The sequence below is a fragment of the Erythrolamprus reginae genome, chromosome 3, assembly GCF_031021105.1.
Source record: "Erythrolamprus reginae isolate rEryReg1 chromosome 3, rEryReg1.hap1, whole genome shotgun sequence".
Taxonomy (NCBI): Eukaryota; Metazoa; Chordata; class Lepidosauria; order Squamata; family Dipsadidae; genus Erythrolamprus; species Erythrolamprus reginae.
The window spans coordinates 157,896,870-157,924,025 of NC_091952.1; the positions used below are offsets into that span (position 1 = coordinate 157,896,870).

At 37.1% G+C, this 27,156-nt stretch overlaps 2 protein-coding genes across 3 annotated transcripts in view; both read right to left on the bottom strand.

Annotated features, from left to right (window-relative positions):
- The window catches only part of RETREG1 (reticulophagy regulator 1), a 64,601-nt gene extending 63,374 nt beyond the window's left edge, over positions 1 to 1,227 (bottom strand). For both annotated transcript variants that reach the window (XM_070747100.1, XM_070747099.1), the window contains exon 1: positions 939 to 1,227. In XM_070747100.1, coding sequence (XP_070603201.1) covers positions 939 to 1,132 — 194 coding nt within the window. In that variant the 5' untranslated portion in view covers positions 1,133 to 1,227. The remainder of the gene's footprint in view (positions 1 to 938) is intronic.
- Positions 1,228 to 9,389: 8,162 nt separating this feature from the next.
- Positions 9,390 to 27,156, bottom strand: part of MYO10 (myosin X) — a 177,513-nt gene continuing 159,746 nt past the window's right edge. Inside the window, exons 29-41 of the mRNA XM_070747109.1 lie at positions 26,226 to 26,319; positions 25,599 to 25,654; positions 23,769 to 23,911; positions 22,183 to 22,377; positions 21,736 to 21,893; positions 20,810 to 20,933; positions 19,166 to 19,463; positions 17,790 to 17,997; positions 15,763 to 15,899; positions 14,238 to 14,358; positions 12,623 to 13,078; positions 10,945 to 11,136; positions 9,390 to 10,395 (exon numbers count right to left, since the gene is read on the bottom strand). Of these exons, the coding sequence (XP_070603210.1) occupies positions 10,285 to 10,395; positions 10,945 to 11,136; positions 12,623 to 13,078; positions 14,238 to 14,358; positions 15,763 to 15,899; positions 17,790 to 17,997; positions 19,166 to 19,463; positions 20,810 to 20,933; positions 21,736 to 21,893; positions 22,183 to 22,377; positions 23,769 to 23,911; positions 25,599 to 25,654; positions 26,226 to 26,319 (2,293 nt within the window). The 3' untranslated portion in view covers positions 9,390 to 10,284. The remainder of the gene's footprint in view (positions 10,396 to 10,944; positions 11,137 to 12,622; positions 13,079 to 14,237; positions 14,359 to 15,762; positions 15,900 to 17,789; positions 17,998 to 19,165; positions 19,464 to 20,809; positions 20,934 to 21,735; positions 21,894 to 22,182; positions 22,378 to 23,768; positions 23,912 to 25,598; positions 25,655 to 26,225; positions 26,320 to 27,156) is intronic.

Consider the following 27,156-nt stretch of genomic DNA (forward strand, 5'->3'; position numbering starts at 1 on the left):
AAAACAACCCATTAGAAGCTCCTAGGTAGCTGCTCAGCGGAAATAGCAAAAGTATTTGTGGAGCACAGATATCTTTTTTATTTGAACAGAATCCAAACCTAACCCAGGATAAATAAGTTGTCTACCATAAAAGCCCTTCCTTCCTAAAAGATGAAGAAACCAGTTGTGCTTCTTCCACAAAGAGGGAGGGGGGGGGAGAGAGAGAAAAATCCTTCCTACTGTGCCTTAATTAAATGATGAAATTCACTATTACACGATGAAGTGAAGGCTCCTGGCTTAGGTGGCTTAGAAGGATTAAGCAAACAGATATGCCAAGTAGCTAGAGTTAGCCTATTGAAACCTGCCCATAAGCCACACAGGTCTACTCCTTTCATCCTCTATTGATTGATTGATTGATTGATTGATTGATTTTGTCCAATACACAATGAGGGGTTTTAGTGGGTATACACATAGTAAAATACATAATGAAGGTTATAGAGGATATACTTATAGTAAAATATATCTAAGAAAGAATAGAAGATATAGGAATAAAACATATCAATGAAAGAATAGAAGAAGAAATATAGGAATAGAAGAAAGGTATAGGAGATATAGGAGAGCAATAGGACAGGGGACGGAAGGCACTCTAGTGCACTTGTACTGGTAAAGTACTTGTACTTTAGCAGCATCCCGTTTCTCTGCAATAATCACCGTAGACCAGATCAGCCCGCCTAATACTCTGTACATGCTCAGGAGCACCCTTTCCACGAGCGCGCCCTTAACACCTTTTCTTGCGCGATCCAAGGAACAGATGGTAGAACGGAGGCATTACAGGAGGGGAGGGGGAAAAACTGGGCCCAGAGGAAGAGAAGGAGGAGGATGGGAAAAAAAGAAGCAAATCTCTATTGGAGTCTACAAGGACCGTCCGGAGGACTGAGATGCGGGGCTGCGTCGCTCACCAGAAGAGCAGGTTGGCGCAGAGGAAGGCGGCCAGGGTGCAGAACGGCCTCTTCCAAGTCAGCGCCTCCATCACGGCACAATATTCGGCAGCCGGCTCTTCCTGCTTCGCCGCCGCCGCCGCCTCCTCCTCCACCCGGGGCCCCTCCAGAGGGCTCGGCGGCAACATCATCACCTGCTCCTCCCCGCCATCCATGTCGCTTTACAGCCCTCGATGCCAGACAGAGGCGGCGAGCGAGCCAGCGGAGACTCCTAAACATCCGGGCATAGCCAAGCCTCCTATTACGCCCCTTTTTCAAGACAGGAGCCAATAGGAGCCTCCGATGGGCCTAGGCAGTCTTGGGGATTGGCTGCTTTGGGGGCAGGGTCTCCAAGCGTGCAAGAGAGTGCAGAAGAAGAAAATCTAAAAGGGGGCGGGTGGACGGGGGTAGGATAGGTTTCGGGGCTAGGATGGAAGAGGCCGGTCCGAGCGGCGGGCAAATAACGCGTGTGTCTGTCTAGAGGGGCGCGTTGAGAAAGGGGAGGAACGGGGAAAATTTGGAGAGGGTATTTTAAAAAAAATATTTTTATTGCAATTATCCAATTAAAAAAGCAACTAACAAACAATACAACATACAAAACAAATATGTACACCACATATACATGTGAAATATAATTCCATTAATACAGCTTTATGCCATCTTATTTTCCTTCTCATTTCCACATTTTCCTAGTTATGCCTATTATATACTCAAACATTTTTTCTTTTTCCTTATTTTATATATAGAGAGATACATATATATTTCAAATTCAGCAAAAACGTGACACACACAAACACATATAATTGAATACTTTGTTCTGTACAAAGTTGAATGTGCTGACAACAAAATCACACAAAAATCATCAATGGAAATCAAATTTATTAACCAATGAAGGCCTGGATTTGGAGTCACACACAAAATTAAAGTGGAAAAACATAACACAGGCTGATCCAACTTTGGTGTAATGTCCTTAAAACAAGTCAAAATGAGGCTCGGTATTGTGTGTGGGCTCCACGTGCCTGTATGACCTCCCTACAACCCCTGGGCATGCTCCTGGTGAGGTTGAGGATGGTCTCCTGAGGGATCTCCTCCCCGACCTGGACTAAAGCCAACTCCTGGATAGTCTATGGTGCAACGTCACGGTGGTGGATGGAGCGAGACATGATACACAAACACATTTTGCTGATAAGTGAAAAGGAAGGGAGGCTGTCATAGATCTATTTCAACCTTTTTAGGTATCATCAGACAGATATACCTTTACTGGGATTTAAAAGTTGCTTCCTCCCACATTTGGGAATACCAGGGTTATTTCCACAGAAAAATTTCTGTGGAAATGTATTTATTTATATAATTTATATGTGTGTTATTTCCACACACACACACACACACTACAGATATAATATACACACACAGCTACCTATTATCCCATAATTTCATACTCTTATACACATTTATATAATATAGGGTATTATTGATTGCGATAATACGTTGCAAGCTCACCACCGAAGCCAAAGCTCCAGGCATTAGAAACGCATAGGAGTGAACTAATGGAGGCAGATGATTTATTGCTTTGGCAGATAAGTAAGAAGTGTGATAACATAGCAGTCAGTATTGGTTATTTGTTTTTTTCCTGATTTAACAATCGTTTCTTCTTTCTCATTTATTTTCTTGGCCAGGTCCGTTTGCAAAAATCTCTTCATGCAGGTATTCATATTTTTTTAAAAAGTGCATACCACATGCACTAGTATCCTTAAAAAAATACTTGCCTTTGTTTTCTCAAAATATTTATTTAGCATTTCTCCCACAATGTTATCAAAAGTTTGTCTTAGCCTCCCATATTTGGTGTATCATTTAAAAAGTTCCCGGCAAAAGATTTCCCATGCCCTCTTTACTGGGATTGGGGAGAGCTGCCACCTAGATTGCACTACATCGATTTCACTCAATGTTGTTTGCATTTTTATTCATCGGGGAATATCCCAGCTGGGTGGATGGAGAGAAGGGGAAGGCTAATTCTGTCTTGTTTACTGTTGTCAAATGTATGATAAACGCTTTTGATAGGCAAAGCTAAAAATAAGTCTATCAGGTAAAACATGTACAGTATTTACTTCTAGTATTTTTATTTTGTCAAAGAAGAATTTTAATGCCATGTTCTTCTTTGGTCAGCAAACAATAGTATCCCATGCTTAGTATCTTTGAGTAATCTTTAGTGATTTCTAATATGATCTATCAGGATATGATCTAATACGATCATACAGTGAAAGATTGCCTTTGTTTTAAGATATCAAATGGCTGCAACAAATTGCGATGACTACCAATCAATTTATGACATCTGTTCCAATCCAGTGGAGCTTACTTCAAAGCCCCTTTTATTACTTACCAGAATGGCAGTCCCTCCCCCATTGAGTTAAAGTATTCTAATTACCATGAAGTATCCCCAGTTCTGAAAGTCTTTTCTTTGCTCAAAAAGAAATAAAATCTATAAATTAAAAACTTGTTTGCAGAGTACCAAAGACTGATCTGAATCAAATTTCACGACCTGTAAATTTTATTAAAATAATAAATACAATTGTTATTAATGCAAATAAATGCAAAAGGCTAAAAGAAAATTTGATTTTTGGAATAAGCCACCTGGAATCATTGAGAGTGAGTTGGGTGGCCATATAAATTTTCTTAAATAAACAAACAAGCAAATCCAACATTTTGTGTCAGAATGTAAAGTTGAATCTAGGGGGAAAAGGGGGATTTTTTCCGCAAACATTTTTCTTCTTATGTTCAGTAATCAAAATTTTCCAAGATATTTACTTTGTGAAGAACATACTGTACATTTTGTATATTTATAGATTGTATTTTAATCTCTCCTTTGAACTATCATATCTACAGTATAAAACCTGTGATATCTCCACTTCTCTTTATTGTAAAATTTCCTTTTTCTTTTTTTAATGATTTTTATTAAATACAAACATTAAAAACATTAAAGAAAGGACAAACTTATATACAAGACAAACAACACATTTACCAATATACATATCAAGCTCTTTGGCATTTCTATGGTAAACTGTCTTAACATTAAATTTTCATTTATATATAGTTCATATAAACTGTATTTCATTTACAGTTTCTATCTACTTATCTATTGGTAAATATATATATGCATTATATTCAAACTTGTAAAATCTTATATTCATTCTTTTATTAAACATCAAGATATACATCTCTACATCTTCTTTCTTCTTTTTATTCTTCCTTTCCAACCAATTATAGAACAAATTCCAAACTTTAAAATATTTTGAATCTTCTTTCTGGTCAATTTATCTAATTCTACGCATTCTAAATTTTTTCTGCGCATTCTAAAATGTTTCCAGTGTTGTGCCAGGCATATTCTCACAGCTGTCAATATATGTAATATAATATACCAATATTTTCTTTCTATTTTTGATCAAATATTCCTATTAAAAATACTTTTGATTTCATATTAATTTTCTGTTCTTTCTTCGAGCCAGATGTATATCTTTCCCCAGATTTTTTGATTATTGGGCAGGTCCACCACATATGATAGTATGTTCCATTTATGCGTTTTATGTTTGTCTATTGTGTTGGGGTGAATAATTGCTTCCATACTGGAGAAACAGGTCGGGATTTCTTTATAAGTCTGGTGTTTTATTTTGGCTTATGTTATATACAGTGGTACCTCAAGATATGAACCCCTCGTCTTACGAACAACTCGTGATACGAACCTGGGGTTCAGAAAAAATTTGCCTCTTCTTACGAACTTTTTTCGAGTTACGAACCGGCGTTCGGAGACTGCTGGGAAGCCGCGCGGCTGTTTTAAAAGGTGACAGCCGGGCGGCGGGGCTTCCCAGAAGCCTCCCGAACGCCGGTTCGTAACTCGAACAAAGTTCGTAAGAAGAGGCAAAAATTTTCTGAACCCCGGGTTCGGTTCGGGAGGTTGCTGGGAAGCCCCCCAGCCCGGCTGTCACCTTTTAAAACAGCCGCGCCACTTCCCAGCTGTCTCCCGAAGCCGAACGCGGAAGTTCGGCTTTAGCGTTCAGCTTCAGGAGACAGCTGGGAAGCGGCGCGGCTGTTTTAAAAGGTCGCAGCCGGCCTGGGGGGCTTGCCAGCACCCCCCCGAACCCGGGCTGGCTGTCACCTTTTAAAACAGCCGCGCGGCTTCCCAGCCGGCCTGGGGGGCTTGCCAGCACCCCCGAACCCCGAAGCCCCCAGGCCGGCTGTCACCTTTTAAAACAGCCGCGCGGCTTCCCAGCAGTCGCTGAAAGCCGTTTTTTTGTGGGGGGGTTTTTGGTTGCACGGATTGACTTTACATTGTTTCCTATGGGAAACAATGTTTCATCTTACGAACCTTTCGTCTTACGAACCTCCTCCTTGCACCAATTAAGTTCGTATCATGAGGTATTACTGTATAGCGATTCTCTAATTTTGTGGTTTTGGAAATAGTGTGTTTTATGTTTTTCATCCCATAAGAACTCGTGCTATCCAACCTGTAGATCACGTCTCTCGCGTATTAGTATTCTTTTATTCCCTACATGGCATCGGACCAGAATATCTTCGGGACTGCCTTCTGCCGCATGAATCCCAGCGATTGATTAGGTCTCACAGAGTTGGTCCCATCGACTAAACAATGTTGTCTGGCAGGCCCCAGGGGAAGAGCCTTTTCTGTGGCAGCCCCAGCTCTCTGGAATCAACTCCCCCCAGAGATTAGAACTGCCCCCACTCTCCTTGCCTTTCGAAAGCTTCTGAAGACCCACCTATGTCACCAGGCATGGGGAAATTAATATACCCCTAGTTACTATGGTTTTATGTATGGATTCTTAGGTTGTGTGATTGTTTTTCTTTTTATAATGAGTGTTTTAAATTGTTTCTTAATATTAGATTTGTACATGTTGTATTGTTGTTGTGAGCTGCTCCGAGTCCTCAGAGAGGGGCGGCATACAAATCTAATAAATTATTATTATTATTTATTACTAAAAAGTATCCAATCCATTATCCATTGCAGTATAACTGCCTGGTAATATATTTCCAAGTCTGGAAATCCAAAGCCCCCTTGTTTTCTGTTATCCTGTAAATATTTTAATTTGATTCTTGTTTTTTCCACTGCCCAAATAAATTTTTGGAACAGATAAAGTAGTTTTGGCAATACGGAGATCTTAATAATTGCAATTCTCCCTATCAACGAAATAGGTAATTTATTCCATTTCTCCAAATCTTTTTCTATTTGTTTATTTAATTCTATGTAATTGCCTTTCTTAATTGTTGAACATTTAGCTGTCAGTATTATTCCTAAATATTTTTATTTTTTTTGACGACTTGGATTTTCAATTTTCCTTCTAACTCTTGAATTTGTTTCTTTAATACATTTTAGTTATTCGTTTTCTTCTTGTTGATTTTTAAGCCTGCTACATTTCCAAATTTATTTATTTCTGGTAATAGTTTTGGCCTTAGTTCTAGTGGATTTTCTATTATAAACATCAAGTCATCTGTGAAATCCTGAAGTTCATATTCTTGTTGCTTAACTTTAAGCCCTTTGATATTTGGATTTTGCCTAATTTGCTGTAAAAGTGTTTTTATGGAAAATATAAATTACAAATGAGACAATGGACATTCTTGTCAAACACCTTTTTTAATATCAAATTTATGAGTTAAATCATCAATTATAATTATCCTGGATGCTTGTTTAGAGTATAATGTTTTAATCATTCCAATATACTTTGGACCAAAATCCATCATTTCTAATTTATTTATAAGGAAATCCCAATTTAGGTTGTCAAAGTCCTTTTGGGCATTGAGGAACATGAGAACTACAGGTTTCCCCAGGTTTACTTCATAATATTCTAATGTGTCCAAGATCATTCTCGTATTATTTCTGATGTGTCTGTTTGGAAGAAAACCGTTTTGATCTGAATTGATGAGTTTATTGATTATATTTTTTGATCTTTCAGCCACTAACGTTGCAAAAATTTTGTAGTCTTTGTTCAACAGTGAGATTGGCCTGCAATTTTGTATCTTTTGTTTTCCTGATTTATCTTTTGGTATTAGTGTTATTTTTGACTGCCCAAGTTTTAGGAATTTCTCCTTTATTTAAAACCTCATTAAATGTTACCAATAATAACTTTTCCAATGAATTCTGTAATTTCTTGTAAAATTTTGCTGTAAATATTATCTGGTCCTGGGGTTTTGTTATTCTTTTGTTTTTGTATTGCTTTTTCTAGCTGTTTCAATCTTTTACTGCTCCTTTCAGCTTTCATTGCCATCCATTCCTCTACAGAGACTTTCTCGATTTCTGATTCCACTAAGCCAAATTCTCCCTTCAGAGGATTCTCAGCATTCCACACTCAGAGCTCTGCATTTCAATAAACAAAGTTCATCAGACAGCTTACTGTTCCACTCTCACTTTCCTTCCTCTATGTGAGGTTCAAGCTGTTATTCCTCTGGATCATCTTCTTTCATTGATCTCTTCCGAGCCTGGTTTCAGGGTTTTCTGCCTGCTACAGCAGGAAGTCTCACCTTTCTATTTCTACAGTAAACTGTCCCCTTTCTTTCTGCAATCTCCTCCAAAGAATCGCACACCATTCTTGGCAATCCAGGACACAGAAAATCGGGCGACCACACCACACCACCATGGCACCACCCCAGAAGTCGTAAAATTTCCCTTTTCTACTTATGAAAGGAGATATATGACTTTTCTAACAGTGGAAATAGAGTATGAATGCTGAAAATGAAAACTGTTATTTGTGTCTTTTGAGCAAGCTTTCAGGATCCTTAATGAAAATTTAAGATTATTCCCCTACCTTTGGAACCAATCTACAATATGTGACTTTACATTGAAAACTGTTATTTATTTATTTATTTATTCATTCATTCATTCATTCATTCATTCATTCATTCATTCATTCATTCATTCATTCATTTATTTATTGGATTTGTATGCCGCCCCTCTCCGTAGACTCGGTGCAGCTTAAATAGGAAACACTCATCTTTCTCTACCCCTTTTCTTCTATTTCATAAGTCCACATTGTTTTATAAAATATGTTGTCCTTAAACAATGTAATTGTATTGCTTATTAATGTGGATAGCTTTTTCCAAATAAGGACTCATATACATATCCCGTTAATATACCTATCCAGGTATGTATGGGAAGTCTGCAAAGAGAACTTGAGCACAGAAGTAGTCTGCTGATGTTCCCAGTAATTGATTTATGCTTCTGGTATTGAATATAGTATGTCAGTAGAAATATTATATCTATTTCAGATATCATACCCAATTTGTCTTCCAATTTAGTACTATGAGTGCCAAATGTATTCTTAATCACTTTTCTCTTCTAATCTTAAATGAATATTTTATCTTTCCCAGTTATCTAAATTGTTGACTTTGGTAAGAAGATGATAGGGCTTTCTTGGGAACCATTGATATAAAAATAAGTCATTTCCAGTAAGCATGAATAAATTTAAATTTTCTGTTTTAGTACTACCTGTTAAAGTAGCAATTAAATTGTTATCAGAATGACATTAGAGGGAGTGCCAGAGAATGCTGATCTCTAGGCTATCCACCCCACCTTCAAAGAAAGAAGTCCAAGTATTTTCCCCCAAAGCCCTGTAAGTGGACATAGTTTGTAATTTTCAGATGACTGAGGCTACCTTTCCCTCTTTCTTTCCTTTTTACAAGGGGAGACATGAAAGAGACGTAAATGGTATTTATGAAGCATTTCATGTACAGACTTGGGAGGGCATGTACAACAGACCTTTCAGCAGTTAATTCCTCAAACTTGAAATAAATGTATTTTAGTACTGAATGTACATTCATATTATTTGCCGAGGTTGTTACTCTGATTTATGTATTGTATATTACTTTGTTACTGTTGGCTGTCTTTAACCCAGATGCTGAACTTTTTATCTTGGTTTTTATCTACTATTGTTTTATTTTGTATTTTATTTCGTGTATTGCATAAAGAACAGTAGCTATGGAACAAAATAGAAGCAAATAATCATTGCTAATGACTGCATCAAGTTATCATAATAGTTATCAAAATACTGTAATCATTGCTAATGACTGCTAATGAGTTATCAGGTACAGAAAAGAAATAGTTGTGTATAGTTAATATCATTTCATTGCAATACTGTAACTGTTTTGAGGATTTTGCTGTTTGAATTTCCGTAAGATGTTTTAGTACTATAAATCACTTCAGATATACTGTACTGTAGAACAGCAGGATATGGAACTGAAGTTTTTGAAAACTGCTAATATTTATATTGCAAGCCACTGTGACTGGAGGAAGGTCAAGAATTATGTACTAATTTAATCATATGTAGAATATATGTCATTGCTTCCTCAACTTGACATCAAATCAGATTTCCTTTACAGAAGGTTTTACAATTAGTAAAACTGTAAACCCAGCACACAAAAATTCCATGAAAGCAGTCCTTTTAAAATAAATGTTTACTATTTTTAAAAACAGCTTCATAGACTGGAGACAAATGATTGGATATTGTGCTGATAATGACATTTCCATATCAAGAGTAGTCTATAAATACTATTTCTTTCAACTACATGAGTTAAATACAGCAGTACAGAAACATAGATGCATTACGTATATGTACCAAAGGGCGAAAAAATATCTCTGAAAGAAAGTACAAGAATTGCTATGAAAAATTTGCCAAATTTGTAAATAAAACTAGTGTAATAAAGACACTCTAACATTGAGACAATTATAGCTCTGAATTATTAAAATATACAGAAAGACTGTTTACATCATTGCACATTATTATTCCCTTTTAATTTTAAATGTGTGTGAAACATGGAATAAAGTTAGCAGAATTGACCTGAATTGTATCCATGCACACATACAAAAGATTACGGGAAAAGGGGAAGATACAACATTGCCTCGTAAAGTCCATAAAGAAAGCTGCCTGCAGCATTCCGACACAGAATCATCTTTCTCATGAATGAACCAGCCAGTTAGTGCAAAAATGGCTGTATTACATTCTGTTTACTATCCTAAGTGGTTTATTCAGATATACACCCCCTCTGCTAATATAGCATAGGTCAATGCAGGCGGGCTTACATATTTTAAGGCACTTCTTACTGTTCAGAAGACAGTATATTATATTAAGGCATAGAGTATGCTATTCTAGAGGTAAAAAAAAGTTTGTGGATTGATGTTCATAAGCACATGTTGCGTATGGCAATATGCAAACACTTTATAATTATAGGTTTGCTCAGATTCTCCTGGAAGAGGTGCAGACCACCATTTTTGGAGAAAACGTGGTTGGTAGAGATGTTCCAATAGCGAGGGCCAAACAAGACAGATTCTCCAACTTCACCTGCAGCTGCTTTGGCTTCCGTGACTACTCACTGATCGAGATGTGCTGTAACGTTTTTTCACAATCATGCTGATATAGGCTTTCATCAGTTTGGCAATATCAATGACCTACATCAAGATAATATCAAAACAAAATCACATTTCAATCTACTGTCTTTGTTGTGAAGCACGTGCGGTGCAAATATAAAATTATACATCTGCAATCTCACACAGGCAGGAAAACCAGAAGCACATTTTTTGTTACATTGGCCCTTAATTACATGATTTAATAGAAGCAAGAAACAAGAAACTGGAAGATTTTTATCTAAATAGATACACTGAATGAAATACCATCTATTATAAGAATCCCCAACTCCTGAGCCACAGTCCAACTATGTGGCCTGTTAGGGCCTGGGCTGCATAGCTAGAGGTGAGTGGGGTTGGGGCAAGCAAAATCAAAACCATCCTTCCCCTGGTCTGTGGAAAAATTATCTTCCATAAAATCGGTTCCTGGTGCCCAAAATGTTGGGGACCACTGATCTTTTGGATTAGAAGAAGCCAAGAAATTACATATGCAGTTAAAAAGATGAAGGCAGGAGGAACAATAAGCTAGCATGTATGCATTTTAAAGGAATAAATGATTTCCAAAATTCTTGTTCAATTCTAATTTTCTCTCACCTCACTGGTTCCAAAAAGCAGTTCTCTTTCATCCACCACAATCTTGTACACATTAGGAAGTGGCGCTCCAAAGGAGAGAATATGTTCATACTGAAATACTTCCAATGGTCTGCCCTCTCCACGCTTGTATACAGAAACCGCCTCTGCACTAACGCCTAACCAAAGCTCTTGAGGAAATCCTCCTTCTTTACACTAAAGAAAGAAAAAAATAACATTAAGATGAATGGTGGAAACATAGTATAGATTATTGCTGCTGCTTGTTACAATTGTAAAAACAAATTTGGAATGATTACCGTGTCGGTTTCTGTATTAATTTTCAACATATATCTTCAACAAAATTTTCTCATGGTCTTTTATTTTGTTTAATGAGTCAACTGCCTAATTCGTTGAAAATGTTTGCATACTATTACTTACTTCAAAAAAAGAATTGAGTAATGGGTATGTAAGTATATATTACACAATAAAACATGTGAATAAAATCCCTTGAACACTTGCTTATTAAAAACTACCTGATAAAACCCAAGGCATGGAACATATCAAGAGACAATTTCCTTTTAAAGTTAGATTTCTTAAGCCTAAAACTTTCCTAATATCTGGATGTCAAAATTAATCCAAAAAGGGCACAAAATGTTTAACGTGTGGAAACAAGGCAATGAAGATGGGGTATGTGTGAATGAGTGATCTTGAGGTGCTGCTCTCTCTCTCTCTCTCTCTGTTATTTGAATTGAGCTCTAGAATGTGCAAAGGCATGATCATAACACTTTTCTGCTATATTCTTAAAAGCAGCCACATCTTTTCCCCAGGATCAAGTGTTAAGTACAAAAGTAGCTGTGTAACCCCAAAAACAGTTGGGGATGCTTAAATAGTTGCAGACTGGTACTACATGCTATCATGCACTCCAAAACACCTTTTCATTGACATACAATGATTCCATTTTAAGCCTGTTTGAGCACCAGTAGCTTTGTTTCTTTTCTTATTTGTTGGTGTAGATTACCTGGAGTTTTTGTTTAATGAATCTAATTGGGACTAGCAACTCTTATTTTATTATTAAGTGATGAGGCAGTTAAATGAAACATCACACAATAGCCCTGCTTAGTGCCAGCAGGTCCAGCATCCCAGTTGCAGTTATTAAAAAGACATCATATGATCATAACATGCAACTTCCTGTTGGCTTTCCTACTGAGCCTACTTGCAAAAGTCATAAATGGTAATTAAATGACCTGGGACGCTGTAACTGTTGTAAATGTGCAAGGGTTGCCAAGCACCTGGATGAGATTATGTGACCACAGGGACCCTGTGAAGATTGTAAAGTTCAAGAACCAGTCCTAGGTTGCTTTTTCAGAGCTGTCGTAAATAAATGTTGTTAAGTGAGGATTATCAGTACTGTTACCTTGTTCCAAAACAAAAAAGCTGATGACACCTTGAAAAGAAAAATAGTTGTTCCCTATGGCATGCTCTCTCTTTCTCTCTTTCACATGAAATGTTGCTATCATCTACTACTATCCTTTTCTCAGTTTCTTATTAAAGGTCTCCCATCCATGCTAGCAAATAAATTCAGGAGAAGAGGGAATGTAGAAATTATAATGCAGACGTTTTAAGTATTGCACACTACACATTATAATACTTAGTTATAACCTCTTAGTCCATAATTATATGGTGGCAAGTATGGCATGCTCACCTCTACATCAAAGAGTGTTGACCCATAGCCAGGCCATTCCTTAATTAAATTCATGTACTTTGCCATTGCTTGCTCTTGAGTCATTCCCTGCATTTTTTTCCATTTATCCAGCATACTAGTCCTGACTGCAGAGATCTCCTCCCTAATCCACATATTAAGCATCTGATCTTCTTCTGTCTTCTGCTTAGTAATAGAATTGCTCCGGAAACTTCTCCTTAGAGTCCCTTCCAGAAAGTTGTTCCGCTTCTTCTCAAACCTCTCCGTTGGCACAAAAATTTTAGTAGATTGAACAATACGAGACTTCAGCTTCTGCAAGGGATAGACATCTTCCATTTCCGGTACTGTAACATTGGATGAAGAATAATTCCCTTGTAAATACTGGAGTCGCAAGGCAGCAAGGACCTGGAGGGTTTCTTCAGGAGCTGGAAAATGGCCCTGAATCACAGCTTCGTGTGCCTAAGGAGGGGGGGAAAAACATGTCATAACATTCTGAATTCTATATCTGTTTCTGTAAACTACTGACTAAGAGATTGATAAATAAACTGGACCTACCAGGAATTCATCAACTGCCAGGAACTCATCAAGTGATTATCAACTAAGCAGCAACATTGTGCCTGACCCATCCCTGACCTGGAGCTATCATTTAGAATAGTTGTTTTATTATTTTGTGGTAAATCTTACAGTAAGATAAGTAGAGACTCCGTTGGTGTAGTAGCACTAGCCTAGAAACCAGGAGACTGAATTTTAGGTTCTGTCCTAAACATGAAAGCCAGCTGTGTTACTCTGGGTCAGCCACTCTCTCTCAACCTACAACATCAGGCTTGGGTAACAAGGTGGTTGGTCAAGTTGTGTGGCAACCAATGGATCAACAGTTGGCTGATTTAAAAAAAATGGTTCTTGCACTTGTGGGAAAATACTTGGAAGAAAGTAAATTACAATAATGTAAGTGGTGTGAAGGACTTTGAACTGCTTAAGGTATTTGCATTTGTGTAATTTTTTTATTTTATTTTTTGCTTTTCAAATTGGCTAGAGAGTCTGGAGTTTAAATAGCACGATTCTCAAGAGATCAGAAACTACCAAAAATAGGAAATGGTATTCGAAAAAAGAAAAAATAATCAGAACTAGTAACAATTGATCCAAACTATTCCTTGTCAGAGTTGCAAATTATGTATTATGTATCTAGTGACAGCTAAGGGGGAGTCCAACCTCATTCCAAACAGATCTTATCTACATCCTACATTTAAGTTTCTCCTTATCAACAGTACCCGTGCCTTGTCTAGATTTCATTTTAGCTTTTTCTCCCACATGCAGCCCATTGCTGAAATTGGGTAGTGTTCAAGATTGCCAAATGTTTAGTTGGAGATAGCCAGTAAGGTGGAGTACAGCAATGTCTTCCCAGATTAACTATACTCCTCCCAAAACATTTAATGACAGACAACACACTGTGTCTGGACACTTGCCTTGGTCTATCTTATTATATAATAACATCTGACATAAAAACCAAATTTAAACCTCATTTGCTAATAACTTGTTTTGGTACTTTCCTACAGTCATTTTATCTAAATGGCACCATAGATATAGTGCATCTTTGTGTAATAAAACTCCTTTTTTTTACCTGTTCGAACATAAATGCAAATTCCACACTATCTTTTGGTACATGCTCAATGTCTAGGAAGCAGTAGAGTTTGAAATAAAATTTCCATACTTCATAGTCACCGTCTGAAGTGGCACCAATCCTGGAATGATATCAACAACAACTGTTATTATTTGGTAATAAAATTAAAACCTATTTTACCTCTGGTTAAATCTATATAAACCGAACTGTGGTATTTCAAAATGACAGTAAACCAGAATGAGAAATTTGCCTTATTCTCAAATAGCGACTGCTGTATCATTTTCAGTCAACCACATTTGCTTTGTATTAATAGCTGGAGTTAATAAAATTAACAAAGTAGTAAAAGCTTTCTAATATGGCCACACCCAATTTTTTAGTTTATTGTTCCTTTAAATCAGCCAAAGTTTGTCACTACAATTGGAACTTTATTTTTAATACTGGTTAATACCGAGTCTACGGAGAGGGGCGGCATACAAATCTAATAAATAATAATAATAATAATAATAATAATAATAATAATAATAATGGTAACAATGATAGTTGAATTAACATATAAGGTGACATTTTTGCTGATTCGTTTGGTGAAAATTTAAGACATATAGTTAGTATGTATAAATAGACTGCTCATAAGAGCAAGCCATAATTCTAAACATTCCTGGTTTATCATTAGATTCAAGCACAACTTAATAAAACAATGAAAGCCTTTATATAATATCAGTGTCGTTTGAAGACAATATTTTCATATACAAGGTTTCCTCCCTTTTGAGCATGATTAAAAAAAGCTGTGCATTCAAAAATGCTTTTACACAGATGTTTTGTACATAGCATGACTGCAGTACTTTTTGCTAGTTACTTAAAGAAGCTCAATATGATTTGGCCTTCTTTGTGAACCTAAAATCATGCAGCTAGTTTAAGGCATCTACTTATTAATAAAATTCTTAAAATTATGTCACTGTTTCTCAGGGTTGTGTGGTAGCCTGAAAAATGTTGGGATTTTTTTATTGAATGAGGAGAAAGGCTGCGTTGAATTAATAACTAAAAGCTTGAGAGAAAATAAATGAATACTAAAGGCATTAAAATCTGAAGTATGTCTGAATGGCCCATCAATCTAGCATAAAACATAGCATTGTTTTTCTAACAGTATTAGAGACAACAATGGAGATGTAATAAGCAAACAACAAGTTCAGTTCTATAATGTCCAATAATGATTGGTTGTACTTCTATGGATGCACTACTTGTAGGAAACCCCTTCCCCTCGACAATCCAAAAATGAACAAAATCCAAATGAGGAAGTCCTTTTTTGGACAGTAGAAATGCAGTGGGTCATAAAAAGAAAAGAACATAAGAAGAGCCATGCTGAATCAGGCCAAAGCCCATCAAGTTCAGCATTCTGTGTCACATAGTGGCCCACCATCTTACATCCTTTACCAGAAGGGAAGGGGATATTACCAACACAAGTAAGAGACATTTGGAAAGCTGTTAGAAGAAATATTAATTCCCTGTTTATTATCAATGACCCACTTACTTTTCGAACTTTGCCAAGACATCAGCCACAACAGTTCTACTTTCAATGGCTTTTTCTGTAATTCCATTGTATTCAAACAAGGCAAACATATTTCTGCTGTCTTCCATGCCCAAACCTCGAATTAATTTTTCAACAACCTAGGAGATAAAATAAAGACTGGTTTTAATTCTTTTTCTTTTTAACTATTTTAATCTTGACGTTTCACATCAAGTCTGCAACTGTTTCTTTCTCAATTAAAGGTTGTTGTGATATAAAATTTTCAGTTTTAAACTGACAAGTATATGGACAATTGTTAACAGTTATACAAAACTAGATCCCAAATTTACCTTTTCTTTTCAGGAATGTTCTGAATTTGAATACTAGAAATACTAGCGTAGGAATACAAGACAATTTGTAGAAAAAAGATCTTGTATATAGTTATTCCATTAAAATTATAGAGTTTAGGAGGTAGCATAAATCAATACAATAACATAATACAGTGGTACCTCGGTTCTCGACCACAATTCATTCCAGAAGTGTGGTCGAGAACCAATTTGGTCGAGTACCGAATTAATTTATCCCATAGGAAATAATGGAAATGGGTTTAATTGGTTTCTAGCCCCTATTTCCTTTATTTCCTATGGGATAAAGATCTGAGGTCTAAGCACTCCAAGCTGTAGGAAGGGTGGGGGCAGCTGCAATACCGGCAGTTTCGGGGGGGGCTCCTTTCCTCAGTGGTTCGTCTTCTTCCCTTTAAGCAGCTACACCAACTTTCTCCTTCACGACGGCGGCAGCGGCTTTCCTTCGAGCAGCAGCAGCGCCGGGAACGTCACATGAGAAAGGGAAGCCGCTGACGTTCCCGGCGCTGCTACTGCTCAAAGGAAAGCCGCTGCCGCCGTCAGGAAGGAGAAAGTTGGTGTAGCTGCTTAAAGGGAAGACAAACCACTGAGGAAAGGAGCCCCCCCGAAACTGCCGGTATTGCAGCCGCCCCCACCCTTCCTACACCTTTCCGCTCCAAGCTGTAGGAAGGGTGGGGGCAGCTGCAATACCAGCAGGTTCGGGGGCCTCCTTTCCTCAGTGGTTCGTCTTCTTCCCTTTAAGCAGCTACACCAACTTTCTCCTTCTCGGCGACGGCGGCTTTCCTTCAAGCAGCAGCAGCGCCGGGAACGTCACATGAGAAAGGGAAGCCGCTGACGTTCCTGGCGCTGCTGCTGCTCGAAGGAAAGCCGCCGCCACCGTCGGGAAGGAGAAAGTTGGTGTAGCTGCTTAAAGGGAACAAGAGGAACCACTGAGGAAAGGAGCCCCCCCGAAACTGCCGGTATTGCAGCCGCCCCCACTCTTCCTACAGCTTGGAGCGCTTAGACTAGAGACACGGGAGGCTGTTTAGTGGGCGGCCAGGATGGGCGTGTCGGATTCTGACTCCCATTCTGTCTCACCCCGTCCCCTCAGATCTTATAGCATTTCGGATAATAAACAAAATTTTCTGTGGCTGTTTGGTATCCGAATTTTTGTTCAGATACTGAAGCAAATTTTTGACGAAAATTTGCTTCGGTATCCAAAATGTACGAGAACCAAAGCGTTCGAGTACCGAGGTACCACTGTATTACAAACATTACTAGTTCCACAGCTTTAAACTATTTCTGCTATCTAAACTATTCTTGATATTTATATTATTTAGTTCTGTTCTGTGAGTTGGAAGCGGATATAAATCAATCTGTTAATATGTTCACAATGAAAGATAGGTATAAACATTCCATAGTACAGTTATTCCTTAAAAACATCCTTATGAAAGTAAAGTGGAATAACACCAACTTCACAATTCCTATTATTCCACTTTACTTTCATAATCTAAGAATATATATTGGGAAGATATACCAATTTCCAAAATGTCTAGAAATAAAACAAAGGTTTTTTTTTCCTATTTCACAAGGAGAACTTGTCATGTGTCAGTACATTTTTTGCATATTACTGAATGTCCATTATTATAGGATGTGGATCTCTAAAATTAGTCATTATCTAATCTTTTTTCTTTTTGCAAAACTACTCACCTCACCAGCAGTGGTATGAGCGTTAATTGTGATTTTACAGGAACCTCCTCCATGACAATAGACAGTAGATGTCATTTCCTGTCTGTTGATCAAAGCTTCAATTTCATCCCTGGATGGCACAAATTCTCTGCCTTTGGTTTTTTTAAGGGATTCATAAATGAACAAGGCATATTTTGCCATTTCTGTGGCTGGGAATTGATCATGGATCCTGTGGGAATAATATTAAACTTTATTTTTCCCATATATGCATTTGCATTCTGGTGTGGCTGACCACTCTTTTTTAAACCGTGGCTCGTTTCTTAAGGCTTCCTTAGGGCAAGTTATATCCTTAGCAATCTCTCATTACCTCCTCCAAACTTGCTTAGATCTGAGATCTCCACATTTGAATTTGTTTCCGTAGCAGTGTAGTTGGGCCAGCAAGGCAGGCTAAATTTCACTTGCATTACCATCCCTATTGATTTTTCACTGAGGTACTTGAATGTATCTCCCCGTTCCCTCCCTAGATATGAAAGATGAATTCTGAGGCAAACCATGGATCTATTATTAAATTATATTTGTTAGACAGCTAGGCGAAAGACAGGCTGTTAGGCAAGCAGGAACATTTATTCGGCACCAAACAGCTATGACAGCAACAGGGGACCATGTGAGGCTTGATAGCTCCCTTTTATAGGGAAGCTGTCAAGCCCTAAACCAATAGGAACTGTTCATTCTCTCACACTCCATCTGTTTATGCTTCAACCAATCACGTTGAAGCTGCAGCTGATGCAGTTGTGAATCAAGGACGAATGTGGTCATAAATCAAGGACTGGGGGGAGTAGTATATTGAGGATTCAACTGTAATCCTAATAATTAGCTGTATGAGTAGTTCTTGATTTATGACTGATTGCTTAGTGGCTGTTCAGAGTTACAATGAACCTCCTCAAGGGTACTTATGACCTGATTTCAAAGTTCCCGTGGCTACCTCCTGGTGGCCATGTGACTCCATGTTGGATACTCAGCAACCAACTTGCATTTATGGCCATTTGCAGCATAACCCACAGTTGTGTAACCATATTTTATGTTTTCCCCTCTCCAAACCTGGAATGTACTTTTCAGCAAAAGCAGCCCACAGTGAAGAAATGGTTCCCTTAATGACCATGGCAAAAGAAAAAAGTTGTAAGATTGGGTGAGTCATATGGGTGATTGGCTGCACCCACTTCAAGACTTATGACTGTAATGGGGAGGTTCCATTATGGTTGTAAGTTGTGGACATACATATTTATTTATCCCAAAAGGACCTAGATACCAGGTGATAGGTGTAATAGCATAGAAACAAAGATTTATCCACCATAGGAAACCCTCAAACTATCAATCTTTATTGTCTTAGTTCAGCTTACCTTTTAAGATGGAATTTCAGGTATTTGAGAATACTACGGCTTGGCAAAAACGTGCAGCTCATGCAAGTGAGGATCTGCCAGCTATAAAGATTGCCAGGGCTCCCTGCGTTAGGCACTTTGCAGGTCTGTTTGATGAGCTGACAGTACAATTCATCACGCAGAGGACGTAAATCATGTCCTGTCTGGAGAATACCCTGAATAATAGGAATGGGATCTGGTACAGACTCCAGTTGCTGCAGAGAATTAAATATCTTGATAGCTTCATCCTGTAGAGTTGTGTAGCCTTTGTCTCTTAGTACTAGGGGGGGAAAAAGAAATAAGCAAATGTACCTTAAGTTGACCAGAAGCTAAATACGTTATTTCAAATAGGGAAGCATGAAACCAACTGCAGATACTCCTCAATTTACAATACTGTATTTTTTGGACTATAAGAAGCACCAGAGTATAAGATGAACCTTGGTTTTGGGGGAGGAAAATAAGAAAAAAAAATCTGCCTAATGTTTAGCAAACAGTTTGGAACAGGTACTGTATATTAGCCTTGCAAAGCTCTGTTTGAGAGGATGTTTTCAGCCTTTTAAAGCTCTATTTGAGAGGCTGTTTCAGACTCCAAAAATTCTGTTTGAGAGGCTTGGTGGGGCTACATTTCCACCTTCTTTTAGGAGGGAAAAAGTATGTCATACTCTGAAAAATATGGTAATTCATTTAGTGACCTTTCGAAGTTACAATAGCAGTGAAAAAAAGTGACTTTTGGCCATTTTTCATTCTTATGACTGATGCAGCATCTTCATGGTCGTGTGATCAAAATTCAAACCTTTGGCAACTGACTCACATTTGTAGTCACCTTCTGATAAGCAAAATCTATGGGGAAGCCGGATCACTTAACAATCATGTTACTAACTTAACAACTGCAGTGACTTACTTAACAAATGTGGCAAGAAAGGTTGTAAAATGAGGCAAAACTCACTTAACGAAGTTATCACTTGGCCATACAATTTTTGGGCTCAATTGTGGTCATATGTCGAGGACTACCTGAAGTAATATTCAAACTCAGAACTTACAGAAATTAAGTTTTCTTAACTGATGAGAATTTAACAGTTATTTCTTCACTAAATGATGCATTTTTTTAAAAAAAAAGTTAAAAAAAAACATTCTATGGTTTTCCTTCTCTGGAATTGAATCCTCAGTGGTTCTGGCCATCATTCAAACTAATTAAACTATTTTCCCTTCATAGGAACAGTAACTTTTCTAATGTCAAGTTATTTCATGATCTCAGATTTCCTGGATACAGCCAAAATCTTTGTGAGGATTCTGAGTGAATCACCTTTGAAACAGTTGGATACTAGGTATTACCTTTCCCCAAATTTAATATCAGTTTAGAAATTGGAAATATGAGTGAAGAAGTAAAATAACTTGCAAAATAAAAAAAAGAACCACTGCACTGAATATGTATGAAATACTCTTTGCATACCTACACTGTTTAAACACATTATCATGCTGATATAACAAGACTGCAGAAGAGTTGTTATTGATGGACTATGCAAACGAGTAAGAACTCTTGAGTGTGTGCATGGCAAAAGTGCTTATCTAGAAGGGGCTTCTGCCATAATAGATCGGCAGATCTCAAAGGCCTCAGTCAAAACTTACTATTCAGATTGATGTCTCCATAAGGAAGGGGTAATAGTGGAGAATGCAACGGATGCTGTGTATAACGAAGAATTGGGTTTCTCTTATACACCTGTTCAACAACTTCAGGGTTCAGGCAATTCTCCTATATAAATGTGTAAAAAGATTACTACAGTCGGGTAAGAAATAATAGAATTCTAAATGGCTATGAAATAGCAATAAACCAATTTTTTAAAAAATACCAAAAGGGAAAATAGCAATAACACTTAAGACTTATATACTACTTCATAATACTTTACAGCTCTCTTCAAGTGGTTTACAGAGTCAACATACTGCCCCCAACAATCTAGGTCCTCATTTTACCGACCTCGGAAGGATGGAAGTCTGAGTCAATCTTGAACCTGGTGAGAATCAAACTGCCAAACTGATGGCAATCGGTGCTCAGCAGAATTAGCCTGCAATACTGCATTCTAACCACTGCTCCATCATGGATCTTGACAAATGACTGCCACAAAGACCTGGGCTGTCTTTAAATTCTGACCTAGAACCCATGCCTTATTGTGAAATTATATCTAAACTGGCAGTGCACAAATACATATATACACAATTAGAAAATGAACTGGAAATCTAAAAGTAGAGAAATATTACATGCAAGATGTATATTTAAACTGTTCCACAAGTTTGGGGAAAAACTATTCATAAGAGATATAAAATAGCTTTCCATGACCTAGTGACCTCTAGATGGCATCGCAGAATAATCAGTATAAAAAGGTAGAAAGATAAAATAGTGTTGGTTGGGATATCAGTAGCTGAATTACATTAGTAACAAGAATGACAAATCAGAGAAAACAACAATCACTTCTGTTCCTGAAAATTATGACATAAAAAGAATATATAATGCAGTAGACTGCCTTTCACTAATGACACTTTTCAAACTGCATTACTACCTTAATGTCTTGAATGAGTTGCTGTGTGGGAGTATCGATTGCTGCTTTTGTGTCGATCACATTTTGGATAGCACTTGACCAGCGAGTGGCTTCATTCAGTAATTTGGTGTAAAGGCGGTAACAGTGCTTGCGTCCATACACAGTTACATTCCAATACCCTAAAGCAAGAATAAATGAGTGAATATTTTGTGAATTTGTTTTACAATATAATCTGAGGTCCCCTAAAACTAAAATAGCAGAATTAAATTAATTCCGATTAATCAAAAAAAAGAGCAGTTCTACTATGAGCTGCAAACCTACAATTCTTTTAACTAAGCAATCAAAATCCTATAAGACAGTGTTTTCTGTCTATAGATTAGACATGTATAGTTCCAAAGTAATTTTTAGAGTCTTAACAGTCATATTATTAGCTCTATTGATTTAAAATAAAAATTATTCCTAAAGTACCTGTTTCTTTAAAGATTTTCTCATCAGGAGGCACAGCAGAGCAAAGGCTGTTCAGCACCAGGGTGCCCAATTTGAGGGCATTCTTCTCTGAGCTCTTATAATAATCCAAGGAATTGTGCGTCAGAACAAACCAACGTTTCTTCAGTTTCAGCGATGACATTTTTGGACTGTTCTTTACTTCTTTATGCAACCATCCTAGACAGAAGAAGAAAAGGCAAGTTACTGATGTCAAAAATGAATTTCCTTCCTGGATATTCATGAAATTGCCTATATGAGTAAGAATCCTTCTGCTTAAATCTATATTATAAAAGTGAAATACCACTCACACTTCATCACAAAATCTCCAGAACTGCAAAGCCTACAAACTTGAAACTTGGCACGTAGGTTCCCCTTGGCTTCTAAGTGCTTGCTAAGAAAGGATTTTTCGAAATGACCATCAGATCATTAGCATTACTCCTTAGCATCAGAGTGTGTTAATAATAATATAAGAAATAATATTATTATTAACACACTCTGATGCGAAGGAGTTAGATATTCTACTCCCTCTCCCCATCTGAAAAGAACTCTGTTCCAACTGCCAGTGGGCATGGCCAGTGTGTGACTCATCCAGCATTCGGGCTGGGAATTTAGGCATTCTAATCCATGCTAAGGAGTTAAAGAACTCTACTCCCCTTCCCTACCTGAAGAGGGGGAGGGGGATAAGGTAGGAGAGGCTTCTGTGGGACAAGCTTGAGGGAGAGAAGGGAAGAGGAGAGGCTTCTGTGGGGCAAGCCTGAGGAAGAGAACTCCCTACTGCTCATTAATTTTCAAGCTTTAACTGTCAATTTGTCAAACCCGATCACACAGTTTAGTAGCGAAGCATGGGTATCCTGTTACTAGTACACTGAAGTAGATACAACAGTAGCAAAATTTCAATTAAACCACACATACATCACTTGTGATTTATTTATTTTTGTAAGAATACAAGTTACAAAACTGATCTTTTATCCCTACTTTACCTCTCTGAAATTGGCTCCTGATAAAGGCAAATAGCAGATCTATGAACAGGCAAATTGGTATCAGAATTTTACCAATTATCATGTAAAAGAAGATAATGTTATGCCATTGTCTTTCTAAAAACTGAGGAGATGGACAACCAATCTCCTCTGGTTTAGGTGAATGATTTTTCAGTGGTGAATTCCAGGTTAGTGCTAACATAAAACAACTGTACAATTCATTTTCTGGCTATTCTTCAGAAATTTCATTTGATTTGATAGTCTCTCAAGCTATAACACTAGATAAATTAGTTAACAGTTTCCCAAACAGTCAATTTTAACACAGTCAGTTAAAGGAAGCCAATTTGCTAGCTGTGCAGGTATTTCCAGACCAGCTTGCAACTATCTACTTTTGTTTTGCTATTATTTTATGGTACCCAAAATAATCTGACGCTGAAGATAAATATCTCATCCTGGTTCTAGATGGATGGTTCTAGAGATTAACATGGAAAAATGATAAATTTTTGTTCTTTGTCTATTTGGTATCATTAGATTTTAGCAAGGAACAAAACTCTGTTCTTGTAGGAGGTTTCTTTTTTGAGAAGATCTTACCTCTCACTATGAATTCTTGTCCTTCTACTCGAGTGTCCCCTTTGGATCTTTGTAGCAGAGTGATCCAATGATGCATCTCCTCTGGTGTATCTGCGTTGCAGTGTAGAACACGATTAGCAGTAATGATCACAAATGAATTGGGACTATGGAGAAAAAATAAAGGAAGAAAATGCCTATATAGTAAACATGGTTACTGTTTGGAATCATAAATTATATCTGACTTGTCATTGTAAGCCTTTGTCTCTGTTTTGTACTATGTAATGGGTCAATGTTGAATCATTTTCTTCATCAAGTTGTTCTTAAAATCACATTACTTAGCAATTTGGCACCACCCACAACTTAGGGGTTTTTTTTAAGTATAAAGGCATTTGATATTTAAACTCTATACAAACTGTATTATTCTCATAATACACCTGATTGTAGTTGATAAAATAATGAGAGAACCCTATTTTGAACTGGTTATAACATGCAAATCTCCCACTGGCAGGCCTAGATTTTTATGAAGTGCTTGAACAATGAAACTGGCAAACTGAGACTAGCAAAAGAATCCACACAAGACCATAAAAGATTCCCTACAACAGAATATTTAAGGTACACTTTTTATACAGACTCTGCATAGATTAAATGTCAAAAGTCAACCTCCAGGATTAATTATCAAATTAAAAAAAAATATTTAAAATATATAAATGTTTTAGGTATCATTAAAATGCAACATTATTCATAGTCTCTTAAAGGAATGCAAAGCTGCTTGTGTAAAGACCACTTTTTTAAAATGTAGGAGAATATGAAGAAATTGTACTGTAGGTTTATAAAAGTTGGGCTAGGCAAATTTATGGAAAGTAGACCTAGAAAGTACAATGGGTGAGGTGTGCTGAGTGAGTATTGTCTACATCTTTCAGGGATGTTTGGTTCCAAATACCTATTGCTGGGGAACAGCTTTCTTATAACTTTGCTGTATCTAGAGTATCTAGTATCTCATGTTTTACTACTCAATTTTAGCATATTATACTGCATTTTAACTTATTATTTATTCAAATTCCCTCTATTTTAGCCAATTTTATTGTATTTTAACCAGTCACAGTTTTATGACGACCGATGTGGTCTTTTTCCTTGCTTTGATATGGTCGATTGACTAATCAAATAAAGTTGATATTGATAGTATCTAGAGACTACTGGAAATATAAGTCTGTTGTCCATTGCCGCCCTGTCTGATATAACCAGGTTCCTCTATTGTTCTTGAATTGCATATTTTAACTATTGCAATTATTATTGCTATCTAATTTGTCTGATGGCTTCTAACTATTTAGGGATGTAAAAAAGGAGGGAAGGGTTGTATTGGATGTTTAATATAAAAAAAGATTCAGTGCCTTTACACATGGCAAACCTGTTTTGAGATGGAGCGGTGCTTCAAAAACAGTTTCAGCTGTGCTAATAACAGCCCTCTCATATATCTCAACCCAACTACCAGTTCCAGTGTGCAGATCTCCTACATCAGAGTCCCCAATCCCAGGGCCAAAAACCAGTGCCAGTCTGTGGCCTGTTAGAAATCAGAGTGGTGAAGGAGTGGGCAAAACCAAAACACACTCACCCACCCACCACCCTGTGTTCCACAAAACTTTTCCCTGGTACCAAAAACGTTGGGGATCATTGTCCTAAATCTGTAGTCAAGCAGCGTTGTCCATTTCATTTTCCCTGGGAAGAGGGGTATGGAATTATGAATGGTATTACTCTTCTTTCTATCAAGAACTAAGAGAATTTGCTGCAATGTATAATAGTTTAGAACAAAAGATTTAATAATAATTATGAGTCAGAAGGGGTAATTGAACTTACCGATCTGGACTGTCAGACGCACAGACTGAATCAATTAGCCCTACATCTAGTGTGCCCTATGTAAAAAAAATAAAACAAAAATATTGTGTATATCGATCATGGAATAGACACAACACAAAATGGATAACAACTGAAAGTTGAAAGTATCAGTTATACAAGATATTGAAAACAAATACTAGTTACATAAGGTGTGGGAAAATTTATTTTGGTATGACTTGTATAGTTTGTAAGGCACAAGCTGTACCCTGTTTCAAGCTTCTTCTGAAAAAATAAACACTGCATTTTTAATGGTGCCAATCCCTTTTTGAAGTTTTTTGGATGATTTCTATAACCTTTAGGCCACTCTTAAGCTACACAATTAATACCACATAAACAGCCTGCCTGTGTATGTGCAGTGATGGCTACATACAATATTGATCACAAATTACATTATTTGGCAAATGTGAAAAAGTTGCTTTATGAAGCAGGGAGAAATCAATAGTGAATTATTTCAGTTCTCCCAAAACTGGGCATCAAGGATGGAGGTAATGGAAAAGCCACTTAGTCGAATTAATAGAAAAGTTTTACTGACAGTTGTATCCTTAAACATTTTTAGAGGCAAAAGAGTGCCTCTTGGTCTTTCCTTACCATGGCATTCTGTGGATTGGCTTGCTCATCGTGCATTTCTCTTATTTCCTGTTCTGTGGAAGTGTGAACTTGGCTCAGGACACTGAACCACTGACTGGAGGAAGGAAAAAAAGATCAGACTACATGTATTTATTTTTCAATGAAACAAGCTCTCTTTGATGATTTCTGGAAAGAAAGCCTTTTCCCCACAAAGCCACGGAACATCAACATTAATCCACTTGAGAAAAAAATATTTTAGTCATAAATACCAAATACAGATTCTGTAAATATGTCGCAACAATTATTTCTCATTAGGAAGGCCAGCTTTTTTAAAATTACAAATGAATATCCTCTTCTGATTGGGACATCACTGAACATCATAGATTAAAATGGAAATATCACTGATTTCTAGAGATAAGCTGCTATATTTTCAGCATTACTTTCATAAGTATGAACAATACTGTCTATGATAATTATTTTATTTAGTAAATAGTGCATCATTTAAACCATGTTTTCATATTTTATGATTAGGTGTATAATTGTTTATATATCTGCAAAAAAAAAGAGTATTAAAAACTGGTCTTTGCTAACTGAATAAATAATATTTTAAATAAAATGTCACTTTCAAATTATCCGACTGTCTCTATCTCAAAAATTTTTAATTCACTAATTAGTTCTCAGGTAATAATATTACATTGCTCTCATCCAGTTTCCACGCATATGGAAAATTTCCTTGAATTGTTTATACTCTCACATCTTTCTCCTCCTTGCCTCTATTAGTTTGTTTAGTTTCTGGCACTTAAATGCTTTTGTTTGACCATTTCTATATTATTCTGCTTATATTTCCTGCAACTGAAAAGCCCCTGATGAATGTCGCAACCTACATTTCGAATTGAATAGTTCCTGGAACTAACATTTTCAGGGCATTAAGCAATTCAAGATCCCTTTTAAA